This window comes from Idiotropiscis lumnitzeri, chromosome 4 (assembly GCF_059441095.1).
Source record: "Idiotropiscis lumnitzeri isolate Australia: NSW breed Sydney's pygmy pipehorse chromosome 4, RoL_Ilum_1.0, whole genome shotgun sequence".
Classification (NCBI taxonomy): domain Eukaryota; kingdom Metazoa; phylum Chordata; class Actinopteri; order Syngnathiformes; family Syngnathidae; genus Idiotropiscis; species Idiotropiscis lumnitzeri.
Genome location: NC_142394.1, coordinates 27,308,813 through 27,324,981, shown reverse-complemented (window position 1 = coordinate 27,324,981; position 16,169 = coordinate 27,308,813). Strand labels below are relative to the sequence as shown.

General features: G+C 41.8%; 1 protein-coding gene across 1 annotated transcript in view; it reads right to left on the bottom strand.

Moving 5' to 3' along the window:
• Nucleotides 1–286: 286 nt before the first annotated feature.
• col25a1 (collagen type XXV alpha 1 chain) overlaps nt 287–16,169 on the bottom strand; it is an 83,609-nt gene continuing 67,726 nt past the window's right edge. The window contains exons 17-38 of the mRNA XM_088292576.1: nt 15,217–15,261; nt 13,765–13,827; nt 12,001–12,069; nt 11,015–11,059; nt 10,886–10,930; nt 10,699–10,776; nt 10,522–10,545; nt 9,694–9,738; nt 9,553–9,597; nt 9,379–9,459; nt 9,206–9,268; nt 9,082–9,132; nt 8,757–8,783; nt 8,004–8,084; nt 7,721–7,756; nt 6,869–6,922; nt 6,744–6,797; nt 6,626–6,652; nt 6,267–6,320; nt 4,617–4,694; nt 2,899–2,937; nt 287–2,725 (exon numbers count right to left, since the gene is read on the bottom strand). Coding sequence (XP_088148702.1) covers nt 2,723–2,725; nt 2,899–2,937; nt 4,617–4,694; nt 6,267–6,320; nt 6,626–6,652; nt 6,744–6,797; nt 6,869–6,922; nt 7,721–7,756; nt 8,004–8,084; nt 8,757–8,783; nt 9,082–9,132; nt 9,206–9,268; nt 9,379–9,459; nt 9,553–9,597; nt 9,694–9,738; nt 10,522–10,545; nt 10,699–10,776; nt 10,886–10,930; nt 11,015–11,059; nt 12,001–12,069; nt 13,765–13,827; nt 15,217–15,261 — 1,107 coding nt within the window. The 3' untranslated portion in view covers nt 287–2,722. The remainder of the gene's footprint in view (nt 2,726–2,898; nt 2,938–4,616; nt 4,695–6,266; nt 6,321–6,625; nt 6,653–6,743; nt 6,798–6,868; nt 6,923–7,720; nt 7,757–8,003; nt 8,085–8,756; nt 8,784–9,081; nt 9,133–9,205; nt 9,269–9,378; nt 9,460–9,552; nt 9,598–9,693; nt 9,739–10,521; nt 10,546–10,698; nt 10,777–10,885; nt 10,931–11,014; nt 11,060–12,000; nt 12,070–13,764; nt 13,828–15,216; nt 15,262–16,169) is intronic.

Below are 16,169 nucleotides of genomic sequence, written 5' to 3'. Positions count from 1 at the left end.
GCCTCAGTGCCTGCCTCGTAGTCCTTTAGTTCAGTTTTGCTCCACGTTCCTGAAACTAAGCAGGAAAAAAGGAATTTCATTACAAATATGACTTAAACAAAATGACCTGTCAGTTGATCAATTCTGCCAGAAGTCTTTATTTCTCCCTTACCTTGAGATTTGTGAATGCAGGTGTTACTGCCGCTTGGCCACCTCAAGCTCACCTGCAACTTAAGTGTTTTAGGGATAAACTTGATCACCAACCATTGCAAACGTGTGTGTGTGTGTGTGTGGTAAATACCAGTGATGCATTTGAAAGACTGCGTTTATTTGGCTCCAACAGTACAGTCACGAATTTTAACATGTTTTTTTGGTAAAGAAATGTCAATCAAATGGGTAAAAAAAAAACTAAGAAAATCGTACAAATGCAGAACATAAACTTAAAACACAATCAAAAATAATACAAATATAATCAACTCACACGACTGTTTTTTTTTTTTGTTCCAAAACCACACGTGACATTTCAGAGTCTTTTGCAGAATTTTGAATGGCAAAATATTGGATTGGATAACTTTGGCACTTGTGCACATGATTAAAACAAAAACAGACTTAAAAAAATTAGCTGCACATGCTAAAGACACAGCACCATGTGAGAACAAACACGAAATCAAAGCGGAACACTGACGAGACGTTCAAAGTCTTTTGTGGAAACATCCTGGAGAAAGGGGCAGCATTTGAATTGGACATGGAAAGTCCAGTTTTCTATTATTTGTGCCCCCCCCCCCACCCAAGTGGTAGCCTATATTTGAAATGGGTCGGGAGGCACAGAAATCACTCAAATAAAATGTTCCTGTTGCATTCAGCACACACGCACGCGCGCACACACACACGAGGTGATCATAAAATTGCACTTTGTCAAATGAGCACACATCTCATCAGTACATTAACTCATCCACTATACAGAATACATATACAGTACACACACATGACATTTATAGATATATTTATAGATATCGAGAGAGAGATAGAAAGAGACTGAGAGACCATACTACATTCAATGCAAACGAGCAAGGGGATAAAAGCAAAAAAAAAAATCGCATTGGCTGGGCCCAACAACATTCAGGTCACCGAAATAAAAGCAGATGTGTCGTCATGGCGACGCCCAGGAATGCCGCTTCGGAAAACCCAAGCAATCCAAGAAATCATAGAAAAATAAATTATATCATCAAATACATCATATATGGATACATAAACAATCCGACGACAAAGAAACTAGTGAATATCCCTTCCGCATATTTGGGAAGAACAAAACTCGCTGAATAAACAGAATGCACCCCAAAAAAAAAATGCCCTTGTGGGTGTTCCATTCGGGACTTGCAATATAACGCACACGAATGCACGTGCAGTGAACTGACACCTCCAAGTAGCATTTGTGTTTTGTTTTTGTTTGCGCTCACTTGAAGCAGAACAATTGTGAAGAAAACAAACAACATATTTTGCCACACAAATTCCTCTCCAATAAACACAATAAATGAAAAGATGCAATAAAATTTGTGGTAAAGGAATGAATAAAAGCTTCAGGCACCAAAGGCTATCATACAATAAGAAAACAAAAGATTATTTTAGCGTCATATATATATATATATATATATATATATATATATTAGGGGTGTGTTCTTCGCCTGTGTTTTCTGACTCGATACTCAAAGACATTACATTGTAAAGTGGTCCAATTTGATTCGGTTTACTGACATTTTGAAATCAAAACTGATACCCCGATGCAAATCAGTTTTTCGGTACACCCCAAAGTCAAGGAATAACTGTATATGTGAAAATGCTCTCATTTTGGACGGACCACCAATCAGACGACGACAACATATGCCAGGTCGCTTGCGCTTCAGCAAGATAACAAAAATTTGAAAAAAAAAAAAAAATCAAATAAAATGAAACCAAAAACCATGATTGCATTCCATCAACACTCAGTAGATCCTCAGCCGTCACCGCGGAGACCGTCCCCGGCTCAGAGGGGGCACCCGTCCCAACTAAAACCCATTGTGGATTATTATCAGTGCAGCCGAAGGGGGTGCGGGCTTCCCCGGACCCGGCGGGGCGGCGCCCATCAACGCCTCTTGCAGGCACGGCGGGCGGACGCATTAAAGCAACAAACATCTTTGACTTTCGGGACTTTTCAGGCAACCAGCCATGGCGTGACTCCCTTGGGAAGATTCAGCAAAAGTGGACATTAAAAGAAAAAAACTAAACAAATCTAATCTCTCTCTTGTTAGTTTTTCCTCTGCAGAAGCCAAAACAGTGTGCGCACAAGACATTTCAACATGCTTTTGCGAGGTTTTGTCTTTTTTTTTTTTTATGCTGCGTGAGTGAGTGGGTGGGCGGGGGTGACACAAAACATCTTCCTGTCTGTGAGTCCAAGCGGACCTAGGCCAGAGCCCTGTGGCACTCCAGTGTGGGAAGTTGCTCCGAACCAACCGACACGCAAACACAAACAATGTGGATGTGAGAGAGCAGACAAGTTTGCTTTTTTTGTTTTCCACACGCTGATTGTGATGTGAGTAGAAGCAGCTTTGACACATCCCAGGGTTTCTTTTGTTGTTGGTGTTGGTTTTTGCATCCTCATACACGACGTAGACTTTTTCTTTTTTTTTTAATCCCATTAAAAAAACTATAAATACCAAAAAAAAAAAAATCATTATTTACAAACTCCATGCGTTTCAGGTTAGCGTGATCACTGCAAGAAAAAAAAACACAAGGAGAGAAAACCACATGAGGTGTGCTCACGTTTTGATTATTTATTATTATTATTTTTGTGATCATGCCAACAAAACAGCGTGGAAGACGAACAAACTCAAAAGAAGCCACATTTTGCTCTTGCCATAAAAACGTCAACATTGACACTCTTACCTTCTGCCAGCAGCCAGGCATCGGTAAGCCATCGGGACCCTGCCACCAGCACCAAAACACACAATTAGACTGAACCGGCACTGGGAACTTGTTCAACACACACCCGAATAAAGATGGCTGATTTTATATCACAAGGCCACACACAGTAATTGATGCACAATGTGTCTACACAGAAGATGATATCAAAAGTCTACACACCCCTGTTCAGATGCCAGGTACAAGAGGGCCAGTCAGTTTATTTTTACCTTTCTCTTTTCAATTCAGTTGTGCAGGTCATAGGTCACATTAATGATTTATCTTGGTCACATTTTCTTTTTTGATTTCACACAAACTGACATTTGAACAGGTGCGTGATAATGTTTTATGTACAAAAAAAAAAAAAAAGATGAATCTCGCTGATATTTTGTGAGACACGTCAAAACATTTATTGTGCATGCATTTAAATTATCTGTCAAATGTTTTTAAGTTTTGATAAGTTCATGGCTGGGTGATAATAGGAATTTTTCACAATAGCTAGTAGCAACTTTGAAGCAACTTTTTATTATGACTTGTTTTTTTTTAATTCAATTAGATTGATTTTTTTAGCACAAGGTTATTATTTTTTATTGCTTTTGTAAAAGTTTTAGTGTTTACTTTTTTTTTTTTAAAGATGTTTTGTCTTTATAGAGTGCTTAGCAAAAAGTTTGAAAAAAAAGTCCACCTGTTGCTGAATCTAACCGTTAATTCAAATGACTAAATAGTATATCTTTCATGTAAAGTTGTTGTTATATCATTATTATTATTATTATGACAAGCTGATGTAATTGGAAAAAAAGGACAACTTTGAAATCAGCTAAAAAAAAAAAAATCCAGAAAAGATTAAAGATTTTTTAAATTTGTCAAGCAGTGTACGGTATTTATAGTTTTAGTAACACAAGATGTGCTTTCAGTTTGTTTTTTTGTTTTTATTTCAACCCCAAAATTTTCCCTCCAATATTTGTTTGTTCTTTTGTTAGTTTTCGTGAACGATGACCTCGGTACGTGATTACGAACACTATATTGTCATTCGTGCAAATTATGACATTTCAAACTAAAAATAAACAGCATGCAAGCTGAAACACTGATTCAAGTCTCTCCTTTTGCTGGGATGAAAAGTGAAGCGAGTTGCTCCGTATGTGCGTGTGAAAACTAGCGTTCAATGTTGCAGCTTCGACTTGGGTGACATTACGTAAAAGATGACAAGAAACTTTATGTAACATTGGAATGTCTTCCCACTTGTGACGGTCTGGCCCAATTGGTACAAGAACAGGAGGGAACGAGTTAATGGTGGGGGAGGGGGGGGGGGGTCGCAGGAGCGCAGGGGGGGTCACTCGTCAGGAGAGAAGTCCGTTAGCGAGGATGTTAAAGGGTAACTTCATTGGAGGGATCAGCTAGAAGAAAATGGGATTGGGAATTTTTAATCGGGCGTGAAAGGGGAGCGTTAAAGTTGATGCCAGCTTGTTTGATTTTTTTTTTTTTTTTTTATCACGTCACATTCGACTTGTGTTGTTTGAAGAAGGCTGCGTGCAGTCAAGAGGTTAGTCTGATGCAGTGGGTGTTTTGCACATGTGGCAAATGACAAGATGGCTGCGCATGCGTGCGTGCGTGCGTGTGTGTGTGTGTTGCATACGTGCTTGATGGCTGAACGTGAACTGCATGCAGAAAAGGTGAGTAGTGGAGGAAAGAGAGGAATACTGTACCAATTGGCACGGGGCATCCAGCCCGTCCAGACCTGGCTGCCCTGGTTCCCCCTTTTCACCCTTAAATCCCCGGAAACCCTGTTTGCAAAGATGACCTCGGAGTGTTACTGAGACAGAGGAGGACCGAGCTGCCTCAACGCGCGCGATGGCGGGGTCGCCTCGTGACCTTGCCGACGCCTTCATTCGGATATTTTTGGACGTAGGGCTGCTTGCCGGGCGTCGGTGTGGCCACGAGGCACCCCCGCCCCTCATTCGTTCGGGGAGACCGCCCTAAACGGCTGGGAGGTGACTTCCAGCTCACAGTTGTGACATACCAATGGGCAGGGTGCATCTAATCCAGGGGCACCCTGTTCTCCTTTCTCGCCCTTAGGCCCTTTTTTGCCCTTCTTTCCCTTCTCCCCCTGTGAATACAACCAATTGGTCAAGTTAAAAAAAAAATAAAAATCACTTCTGTGGAACAGCATTTGAGATTAGGAAAAAGGGAGTGATTAAAGAAGAGGAGCCCACGACAGGGGGAGGTTAGATTGATCGCTCAGGAGAAAAAAAAAGAAAAGAAAAAGGGAAATATTACAGTCAGAGGGAGTGAAGCTGACCACCTTTTAAGGCTGTCGAGGGCACAAAGGATGAGAAAGAGTAGCAGGGAAAAAACACCGTCAACAAGGGAGTCATTTGAGTCATGCATTACTCTGTTGACGTCACACCTCAAGTTGGGTTATCTGGAGCAGACTAAACAGTGAAATGTTGTGTACGCCAGTGGTGGGCGGTCAAGACCTTCAAGAAATCATGATCATATTCTTCACATTGATGTCATATTATATCCTAGTGTTGAATTTGTAGGTTCGAGTTTTTATCCAATCAGAATTCAGCTATGCTCGTGTTGCCGGGCAGATTTCACAATACCGGTAGCACGTTCCATTCATCAGAGGCCTTCAGATACAATCGTACGGGCCTCTTTTCTGTGTCTCCAGGGACTTTTACAGTTGATAGACACTTGCGATAGCCAATCAGAGCTCAAGTTAATGAGAGTAAGGCCTTCTCGCTGAAGGTGATACGCGTCCTGTGATTGGATACTCGCGTGTGAGGGGGCAGCGTTATGCGGAATCAACACATCCGAAAGTCGTAACTGGCGACCGTTCGAAAATCTAAAATATAGTCTTGCTTTTTTTAAAGCACAATGGCTGAAGGAGGGAATTTAATTGCAGATACGCTTGGCCATTTTCTAGACGGAGCATTCAAGAGAAGCTAGGTCGTCCGACACTCGCTCAGCCATCAGAAAAGCACGGCCCGCCACTGGCGTACACAATATCTTCCATCGCATTTCCTGACTTTTCAGGTCAGTAACTGAATTCAGCTCAGTCCACAATTTTCGCATCGAGCTAATGTTAGAGCAAGCGAGCAAAGAATTAGCCATTTATTTTCGGGACCGGAGGTGGTGAGATGCATGTTGCCAATCAAAGATGGATGCAAAGAGCCTGCTGTCAATGGACCTTGAATGGAAATGACGATGAGTGGTGACATGGTTCGCATGAGCTGAAGATGACATTGCGAGGAGCTCGCCGTGACGCTAACAAATGGAAACACTCGTCCTGTCCATTGACACCAGTCGTCTCGTGTTAGAATCAGTGCAGCGCATCGAACTTCTACATCTACCTTCTCTCCTCTTTCCCCACTGTCGCCTTTCTCTCCTCTCAAACCCAGCAACCCCTGGAAGAGGGCAACTTCATTAATCCCAACAAAACAAAGAGATACAGAAAACAACGTTGCGTGCCATTTTCAAGGATATCGCCAGATGGGATCCAAGGTCCTAGGAAATCTTCAAACCTTCAGCAACCCGGTTTTTCTATGTCACACTTGCTGATTCGGATGGAATGTCGAAATGGAAATCCATCAAAAATAATTAGCAATGGATGGCGATGAGACTTTTGGAACGACAACACGACCGATACGTATTTTTTTTAAACATTCTACTTGACGGCCATCTCGTTTCTTCCAAGTTTCCTGAGACTTACATCCAAGCCCGGTGTTCCTGCTGATCCCTGCAAAGAAGGAACGACCCAGATCAGAACCAAGCAAGGGAATCTCAATCCTGGCTGGCAAAAACATGCAAAATATACAAGCCAAACTCACAGGTAATCCGTAGGGTCCCCTGGGTCCCGGGTCCCCCGCCGCCCCTCGCTCGCCCTGATCCGGCAACAACAACAAAATCAGCTCAAGCTTCAAAACGGAGGTGAGTGCGGCGCAGTGCTTCTTACTCTATCCCCCTTTGGGCCGGCCGGACCAGCTGGACCTGAAGGCCCGTCGGTGCCCTGGAATGAGAAGCGTTGTTGGGGTGACTCTAAATAAGTGCCGCCCCCCCAAAAAAGGAATTCCCAAAACACATTTGGACAATAGAGCAGCGTACACATGCACCACCGCAGTTAATGAATGAGTGTGTGTTCATGCTGACAAAGCTGGACTGCGTTTTGCGTGTGTGTTTGAGAATACAGTGGTTCCTTGACATAATACTTCCATTGGCTCCGTGTCAATTTAAAGGAAAATGACACCTTTATAAAGGTTGAAATGGGAATGCATTGTATTACAAAGTTAAATACAACTGAACTGTATTGAGGTCGCGATTATCTCGGATAGCACTGGAAGGGGGAAACGTACCACTCATAGTACTCGTACCTCGCTAGAATCATGGATTTAGAGCTAGGAGGTCAAATATCAGAATCTTAAAATGAACTCTGAAGTGCTGGCTGACTCCAAAGTAAAGTGCTTTTTAGTAATCCAGCCAAGATGTTCACCAAAGGGCTTCATCGTTGCCAGCTGCCTGTGGTGGAAAATCAATGTTCAACTGAAAACCCAACTTGGCAACAAGTTCGCTTCACAAAGTGGGATCACTGGGACCAAAGCAACATTTCAGTTCCCCGCGTCAAACTTCTAAATTTGGCTCATTGCCCGGTGCAAAAATAAATTGACCAAGCAACAGCTGGTTGTTGGGGGAACCTGGAAGTCAAGGAACCACTGAACTGGCTCACGAAGTGGGAAAAGCGAGTCCGGATGAGAGTCGTAAGACAGGACAACGAGACTTTTTGGGTGGTCGAAGCCTCTCGGTCACTCACCCTAATCCCGGGCTTGCCGTCCAAGCCGGAGGCTCCCTGCGTGGTTACGGACGTATGAGTGACATGAACATGGACAAGGCGGGATTAGTACCAGATGAACTCTGTTATTACTGCACATTCTGATGCCAAGTTTACTTCTAAATGATACGCTGGGTTACTGGGATTTGGCAAACTAATCAGGCAAATGAATGAGCGCACATACACACGCACACCGTCAATATCATACAAACACAAACAATCCAGTGCACAAATACAGAAGCAGAGGCCTTTTTTTTGTACTTACAGGGAGACCCAACGGTCCTCGGTCTCCCTTGTGGCCTGGTTCTCCGCGTGCCCCCTTTGTACCGTGCAAACCGGGTTCACCCTGCGTCATAAGGATTTTTGTAAGTGTTGCACACACAGCGAATTAAAAAAAAAAAAAAAAAAAAAAAAGGACTGCCCACTACAAGACGCCAAAAAAGCTAAAAAAATTGAGTTGCTAATTGTTATACAAGGATATTATAGTTCATGAAAACTAAAATTAAAAAAAAAATGTTAATGAAATTAAAAAAAATGCCCAAAAAAAAGAAAAAAAAATTACTAAACTAACATCATCTTATATTTATGAAATTACTATAATTAAAGAGAAACGATTATTTACGTGTTTGTCACTTAATATCATAGATGAGCTTTCCGGGTTAATTGTAATAGCATTTATTTCAGTATTGAAGTACATCCGTACAGTGGGGACGGTCAAACAATCTTTTTTTTTTTTTTTAAATCTTGCACAAAAAAAAATACTCAAAATATATTAAAACAACAAAACTACAAAAAAAAAAATTACGCTAAAACTAATACTAAAACTAAACTAAAACAAAACTTTTTGGGCAAAAATAAAAACTAACTAACATAAGAAAAATATAGTAAAAAAATAAAACATTATAATAAACTATAAAATACTTTTATATTTATATTATAATAAAATTATAATTATAACCCTGTTGCTGATGCAACTCAACAACTCAAAATCAACTGCTCCAAATGGATTCTTAATTACCTTTGGTCCGGGGAAACCGTGGGGTCCCTGAAAGACAAAACAGGGAACAAGTCTATGTTTCAGAGTCCACCCATGGCGACTCTTATCTTCATCATTCTACCAAGATCGCTGTTCTACTTTGGCATGTTCATGACATTGACTCACACACTCTGTTCAAGTGAAAAAAATCCTGAATTTGTCTGACTTACAATCAATGTCTCAGTACTCAAAAGTTGAGTGAATCCAAAATCATATTTTGTTGCATAGCTGCCATCTACTGGCATCAGTTTGTCATTACAGTTCAAATTCAACTGCGAACATTTTTTTTATGGCTTTTGAGACTTACCATCGGTCCCGGGGGCCCGTGAGGTCCTGGTGCCCCTGGAGGGCCAATAATCTAAAGAGAGACACGTTTGTGACACATGAGGCTTTTGAACGTTCCCATCAGTTGTGTGGTCGTTGAAACTCACAGAGGAGCCTTGAGGACCGGGCAGACCCGAATCTCCCTTGTCTCCTTTCACCCCGTTGACGCCCTAGGCATGAAAAAAAAAAACAAAGACAAAAGACAAACAAATAAAAAAAAAAAAGCACCATCAAGTCACATGTCAGCAAAGTCACTATGAGAATGTTTGCAGATTCTTACAGGTAAGCCGGGTAAACCGGTGGCTCCTTTGTCTCCTGATGCTCCGGGCATTCCCATGTCTCCTTTGGAACCCTTGTAGCCCTGCCAAATAATGACCCAGAATGATTAAAATAAAAAACAAAAAAACTCTCATTCTGTCGTGATTGGAGTCAAACGTCAGCGATGTTATCTTACGCGTTCTCCGTCAAGTCCGGGTAGGCCAGGCATACCGCGATCGCCCTGCCGCAATGCAAACAGGAAAGCTCGTCACTTTTTTTTTTTGTGGTCCTTTTAAACAGCAGTTCAAGCACTCATTGGAAAACGTCCAACATGTACCTTCATCCCGTGCGGTCCTACAGGCCCTGGAAGACCCGGCGGACCCTGCACACAAGCAAAGGCGTCACGACGATACAATTCGGCAATCACCGAAAGCAACGCTGCCTTACGCTACGTGACGTGATGATTTGGAAGAACAGAAGAAGTGAACACATGCCAAAGATGACGAGAACGTGTTAGCCGCAAAACATCAATTCTGTTATGCAGATCTGCCTTGACTTACAAATTCCATTTGTTGCGTGACCATGCTTGTACCTCAAAACAGAAACCTGTTGCAGGAGCGTCGTCTCATTTTTGCTTTTATTTCGTTTCGTTTAAAAAAAAAAAAAATCTATTTAAATGTGTATTTTTTTTTTTAAATGAATTTAAATCATGAGCGTGGTCATGTAACAAATTCAATTTGTAAGTCAAAATAAGAAAAATGGCAAATATTTTGATGAGAGCATGCCAATGTTGATGATTGCTTCAAATTAGTACTTTGTGAATGATGATTAAAGCTAATGGGAAAAATAAATAAATAAATAAAAACACGAACACGCAGACCTACTACGCTATTGTATTGTCATGTTGGTCATCAGGGCAATATTTGGAGCGCGCTCATAAATTGTTTTTTTTAGGGTGGTTTAATAGGTTTCAGAATAACTGACAGTCAATCGATTGCTGTTGACAGAATGAAACCATCACTTTTTTTTGTAACTTAATGTCGACATATGAAGCCATTTCAGTCACTGTTTGGTACACATACAGTTAAAAAAAAAAGTTAGGGTTGTGCTCATGCGATGAACAAACAAACGCGGATGGCAATTCTTAGTACAGACAAATAATTACCGTCACTGTAAGAGTGGTAATCTTCTGCAGCACACCAAACGAGCGCAACGAGAAAAGGAGAGAACATTGCACAGGAAACAATCCTTTGCGTCAGCATATTTTCTCTTTTGCACGGACACAGCCTAAGACTTGTATTTTCAAACCAACAAAGCCAAAAGATATCATCCATTGTCTGACCTGCAACGCGTCCTGAATATTTCCATTGTAGTCGATAATTTCAGTGGCCCCCTGCTCTCCTTTTTGCCCGGGTGGGCCCTGCACGAGGACATTTGGCACATTCATTCATTGAGGATGAACTGTAGTTACAAGTCGTTTACAGATATTCAACACGGGTGATGACGTCAGATGAAGGCAAGAGTCTCACCTTTGGCCCAGAAGGCCCAAATTCTCCTTTATCGCCACTTTCACCCTAATTCGGGATGGAGAAAATATGAATTAGTTGATCTCGCGGGATCCAGTTGTTTGCAACAAATAGAATGGAAGTGGTGATGACCTTTGACCCCTTGGATCCAGGTGTGCCCGCCTCTCCTTGCGAACCCTGACAAATATAAGACAATTAACAGAACATGACAACAGTGGTAGGAAGGAAGAAAATACAAATATTTTGCGGTCACCAGATATAAAAACAATACAAATATAACACCTTCACCTGTATTGGTTGTATGAAAAAAAAAAAACATTTTATGCAATAACTTGAACAACCAATGGGACGGTGAGAAGAATTATGGACTAAAAAAGGAGCCCCAATTGGAAGCGTGCGGAGAAGGTCAAAGAGCATTAAAATACATCCAAGTAATAAAACTACAACTACTGTGATTGAATCCGTACTTCGTAATTAGTTGACCAGTCTTGTCTGAAGTTCAACGTACAGAATGTGATTACTTTTGCCACCTGTGATGACAGACAGACTTCTTATGTTTTTCTGCCTTTTCCTCATTCACGGTAGTGACGTCGGAGTTGAGGTTTCCATGTCATCCCATTGGGATGCCGGCGAAAACAGAACCTCGATGACGGCGGTTCAATTTCAAAAGAATTACACGTGCGCCTCCCGAGGGAGCCACGCGCGCCGTCGGCTTTCTCTAAAACAACCGACGGTGTTTATTTGAAGTCTGTCAGCGATTAAGGCGAGGTTTCACATTTTGGATTTTTTTATTAGCATGTGAAACACATGTGTGGGTCATCTGAGTTTAGACTGGAGTTTATTAAAGCTACCTGTCGGGTCCGAGCCAGACATAAACAATGGCCGACTCATTTCCACTGAGTTGACATGACGCAAACTCCCGGTAGAATGTTAAGATCATGACTTTGATTTGAATAGTTTAAGCAGCACTCTGTTAACACAATGAACCACTCAATTGGAACTGGTGAGGTATTTTTAATTAAAAAGACGTAGACAAAAAAGACAAGTGGGCGGACCGCCATAGAACCGATATAAATATGCCTCTAGAGGGCGGCAAAAATCAATTAGGAATGACACACCTTTGGTCCGATGGGTCCCAGATCGCCTCGTTCGCCTTTTCCGGGCGGACCGTGCTCGCCCCTCTCGCCCTTTACACACAAACAACAAGTACTCAGTCCTGGAAGTCTTCATTTGTCACCATTTGGTCCGCATTAAGCCGACAATTATGTCTGACATTTGCGTTTGTATCCTATCCTGCCCTCTCCTCAAGCGCTCAATGTACTTTGTAGTGAATTGAGCAGAAATGGCCAAAAGAGGGCGCTGTGGTGCAACTAAGAGACGCTTTGAGCCAGTGTCATCTTTCTGTAACTAATCATCAGCCGAAACAGTTTGCATAACCACCCCACAAAATAAGAATAAATCTGACTTGTCACTGCCAGCATACATAAGGTAGACCATCATATTAAATGTGTTTTTACTCTCCTACTTGTGCCGTCGGATGAAACCACAACCCAATAAAAACACATGCACATTCTGGACGCCCTGACAAGAACATTCTTAATTATCCTCCTGTGAGCGCTTGTGGAGCATCACAGCCAGCTTCTCAGTGTGATAATGTCACGACTCAAAGGAAGCACAGGTCGCCAAAAACAAACAGCTCTCCATACAAACTGGAACTTGATTGTTTGACTCACATAGGTCAATAAATTGCTGGTAACAGGAAATAATACCTTCAGTTCTTGCAAAGAAAACATTTGCCTTGTGATCCCTTTAAATGGTGATGCGGGCCATGTGATTTATTTGTTTTTGTTTTTTTACGATATGCCATGTTCTTCTAAAAAAACAGACAATAACCCACAAATGCCCCTCAGGCCATAGTTTGTACACCTTATAAGCATTGCTGTAAGTGGGGAAAAAATGTCAAAAAGTGCCGCTACTCCCCTTATTCAACTGTTGCCAGGTAAATTAGGCAACAACAGATCATTAAATTAACCTCTCTCTCTCATAAATAAATAACATTCAACTCAAGATGTCAAATATGACCTTTTAGGTTTCATGGCCACAATTTCAAGTGCAATATAAGGCAGGATCCCTTCTTATTTTCGACATGGACCATGAAGGAAAAAGTGCAATTTTAGTCACAACCCCTTCCTTTAAATATGGAGAGTGAGTTACAAAAAAATAGTCCAAGGACACGGCATTGAAAAAGAAGAAAGAAAGCAATGCAACACAACAGTCGTCAGACGCTTTTGCCAGAGGGGCACCCATTGCTAGCAGTTAGCCGCTAACGCCGGAGATTTGTGCTGTGTGATACAATGACGGCGGAATCAACTAGCAACCTCAATAAGCAATTGATATTCGTGATTTCAGAATGGTGATGTGTTGATGTTGGTATCTACCCTGTGATGGCATTATAGAGTAGCATAATGTGAGACGAAATCGCGAGAAGGTACGTCAAGCTAGCTGTCACGCCACCACATGCTACGAGTGACGACTTCAAAACAAAAGCTTACCAAGGTCATTGCATTGGCGTCAATGTATTATTTGTTAAGATTGTATTTTGAAGTTGTGTTGGCGCCGAGTACGTTTGCAGCTTTCTTGAAATGTCTAATTGACGGGAAAAATTGAAAAGTGGCGGTACTCCACATCGCTACATACCGGCTCACTGAAAGCACTGTGTAAAAGGGATAAGGGATTTTATTTCATATTTTGTCATTATTTAATCTGTAATTTATTTAATTGATATATTTAATTACATTTATTAAACGATTCTGGAATGATTCTGAAATGAGATATTCATGTGTTGTGTAAACTGAGTTCTATACAATGTGGAGCTCACCAACCTTAGTTCCTGGAAGGCCTGGGAGGCCTGGCTCTCCCTGGGGACCGAGGAATCCCGGCTCTCCCTAAATTCAAGAAAAACAACATATTTAACACGGTAAGTGAGAGTCACCTTTCAGTTCAACATGCACGGACAAACACTGGAAAAAAAAAAACAAAACAAAACAAACAAAAAAAAAAAACATGCGCGCGTGCGGCAATTCAAGGTTTGTTCCCAAAACTGTGCCGCAAAATGTAGCGATGGTACAGACTCCGTTAGATGGTCAGTCGAAATTCTTGTTTTTGACTTATGAGGAGCGAAGGGATGCTATGAGGTGCGACGCTCTATCTGATTTTCAAGGGAGCTCAACGTCGGCGTATCGCTAAACCATCTGCGCCCCCACCCCCCGTCAAACACTTGGGGGGGGCGGCGGATGAAGCAGAACGCGGCAAGAGTGCAAGCTCAGAAGTAGGTGAGTGCTGCGTTAGCAAAATGCTGTGAGAAAAATCAAGCTTTCAAGCCTTTTAAGTATAAAAAAAAAAAAAAGGAGAACGCGGCATGTTAAGCTTGAACAAGCATGAAAAAGGCACCGTCACCATTTGTGCATTGATGAGTTTGGATTTTTTTTTTCTTTGTTATACAAACATGAATAAGGCAGCCGACTCAGTCAGGAGATGCAAAGAAACATCCACACAAATGAAGCCTACAAGAGCGCACATGATCGACAGTGGTCCATTTATGACCTTTGACCTGGCAGCCTCTGAAGTGGAATGCAAAGCAAATCGTAATCTTGAGTATCATGATTCTTCGACCAATTACAGGATGGCCGAGTGGTCTAAGGCGCCGCGTTCAGGACCCAGTCTCCCCAGGAGGCCTGGGTTCGAATCTCGAATTTCCCCATTGTGGGACTAATAAAGGGCATCTTAAATTTGTGTTTGGGTGATTAATCTGTTCCAAAAGCAGATTGTGCCAAAACCAAAGCAATATTCCCCACAGAAAATAATGCAAGTCGAATTAATCTGTTCCAAACACTCGGAAATAAGAACAGAAAAAAGATTTTATAGCAAATAACTATAATTTAACATCCAGAAAACAATTTGAAATACATTTAAACGACTATTCAAATGGATAAATAAATATTCACCATCACATTTACCTTTTATTGCACGTAACATTTAGGCCAAAGCAAGTCACAGTGAGGTCCCATGCGTTCTGTTCTTATGGCTCACTTCCGACAACTCCTGATTCATCAGGCTCCAAACACAAGGTGGCGCTAAATGGATGACTGCTAGCAATGTGTGCAGATGGACCCACAAAAAACAAAAATAAAAAAAACCCAAACCAAGCACAACGCTAACACCTTTGTTTGCGACACAAGGGTGGTTGAGTTTTTGCCGTGTTGGGGCTGAAGCAGATGGAAAGCAGGTCGGGAGAGGGTGTGACAGGGTTGGGAAGGAAACAGCGGAACATTTACCTTAATCCCTGGCAGTCCAGGCAGCCCTGGAAGTCCTGGCTCTCCCTACACAGGAAGAGTTGCGACATGTTACAGCCAAGCTAAGCTAAGAGGCCAGCTCGGAATCCGCAGAATATTCTTTACATGTTCAATTGGCAATCGAAAATCCTACCAAAAATTTCGCTACCAACCCAGAATTCAATTTTTTTAAACAAATACAAAAAAAAAAAATGGACCACGGTACTGAGTTTGCATTTTAAGGCCAGGGACACACTGAAAGATAATGTTTTTGCCTCTTCCTGACTATCTTATGTCTTCAAAGATGATTTTCTAAGATGATCTTGTAGCCTGAGATCTCTTAAGAGTGGATTTGTCCTGATAATCGCGACGCAAATGAGATCAAAAGGCAAGAGTGTGGATCGTGAGTGCCGGCTCATTCATTGACTGCACTTGTACATTTCAGCTACAGAGACTCTACACGCTTTGCTTTTAGCACTAGGGACATATGAACTAAAAAAAAGTGTTATTCTAAAAAAAACCCCAAAGTAATACATAGATTGACAGGTTTCTAACAAAATGAAATGTTTTTTTTTTTGTTTTGTTTTGTTTAAAAAAAAAAAAAAAAAAAGTCACTTGCCTTCCCGCATTCTTTCTTTTTGGATTTTGGATTTACCAATTGAAAATGGACAGAATGAATGAGACCGGCCCAACATTTTTGGGCTGCTATCACATCTCATCTTGTCGACCTGCTGTGCCTCGTCGTCCGTCGCTAGTGGCTGTCACCAGGAGAAGATGGCGCACATGCACTTTCACACCAACACCAAACCATGCCGTCTTCATGGATTAGTTTGTTAAATCACTCAAAGCCGCAACCTGCAATGCGATTCGCTTTTATCTTTGCTGGAAAAAGCTGCAGCCGTCACACACTGCACAGTTGCAAGAGCGCTTTTGGACTTCGCGAAAGCAGCCGTGGC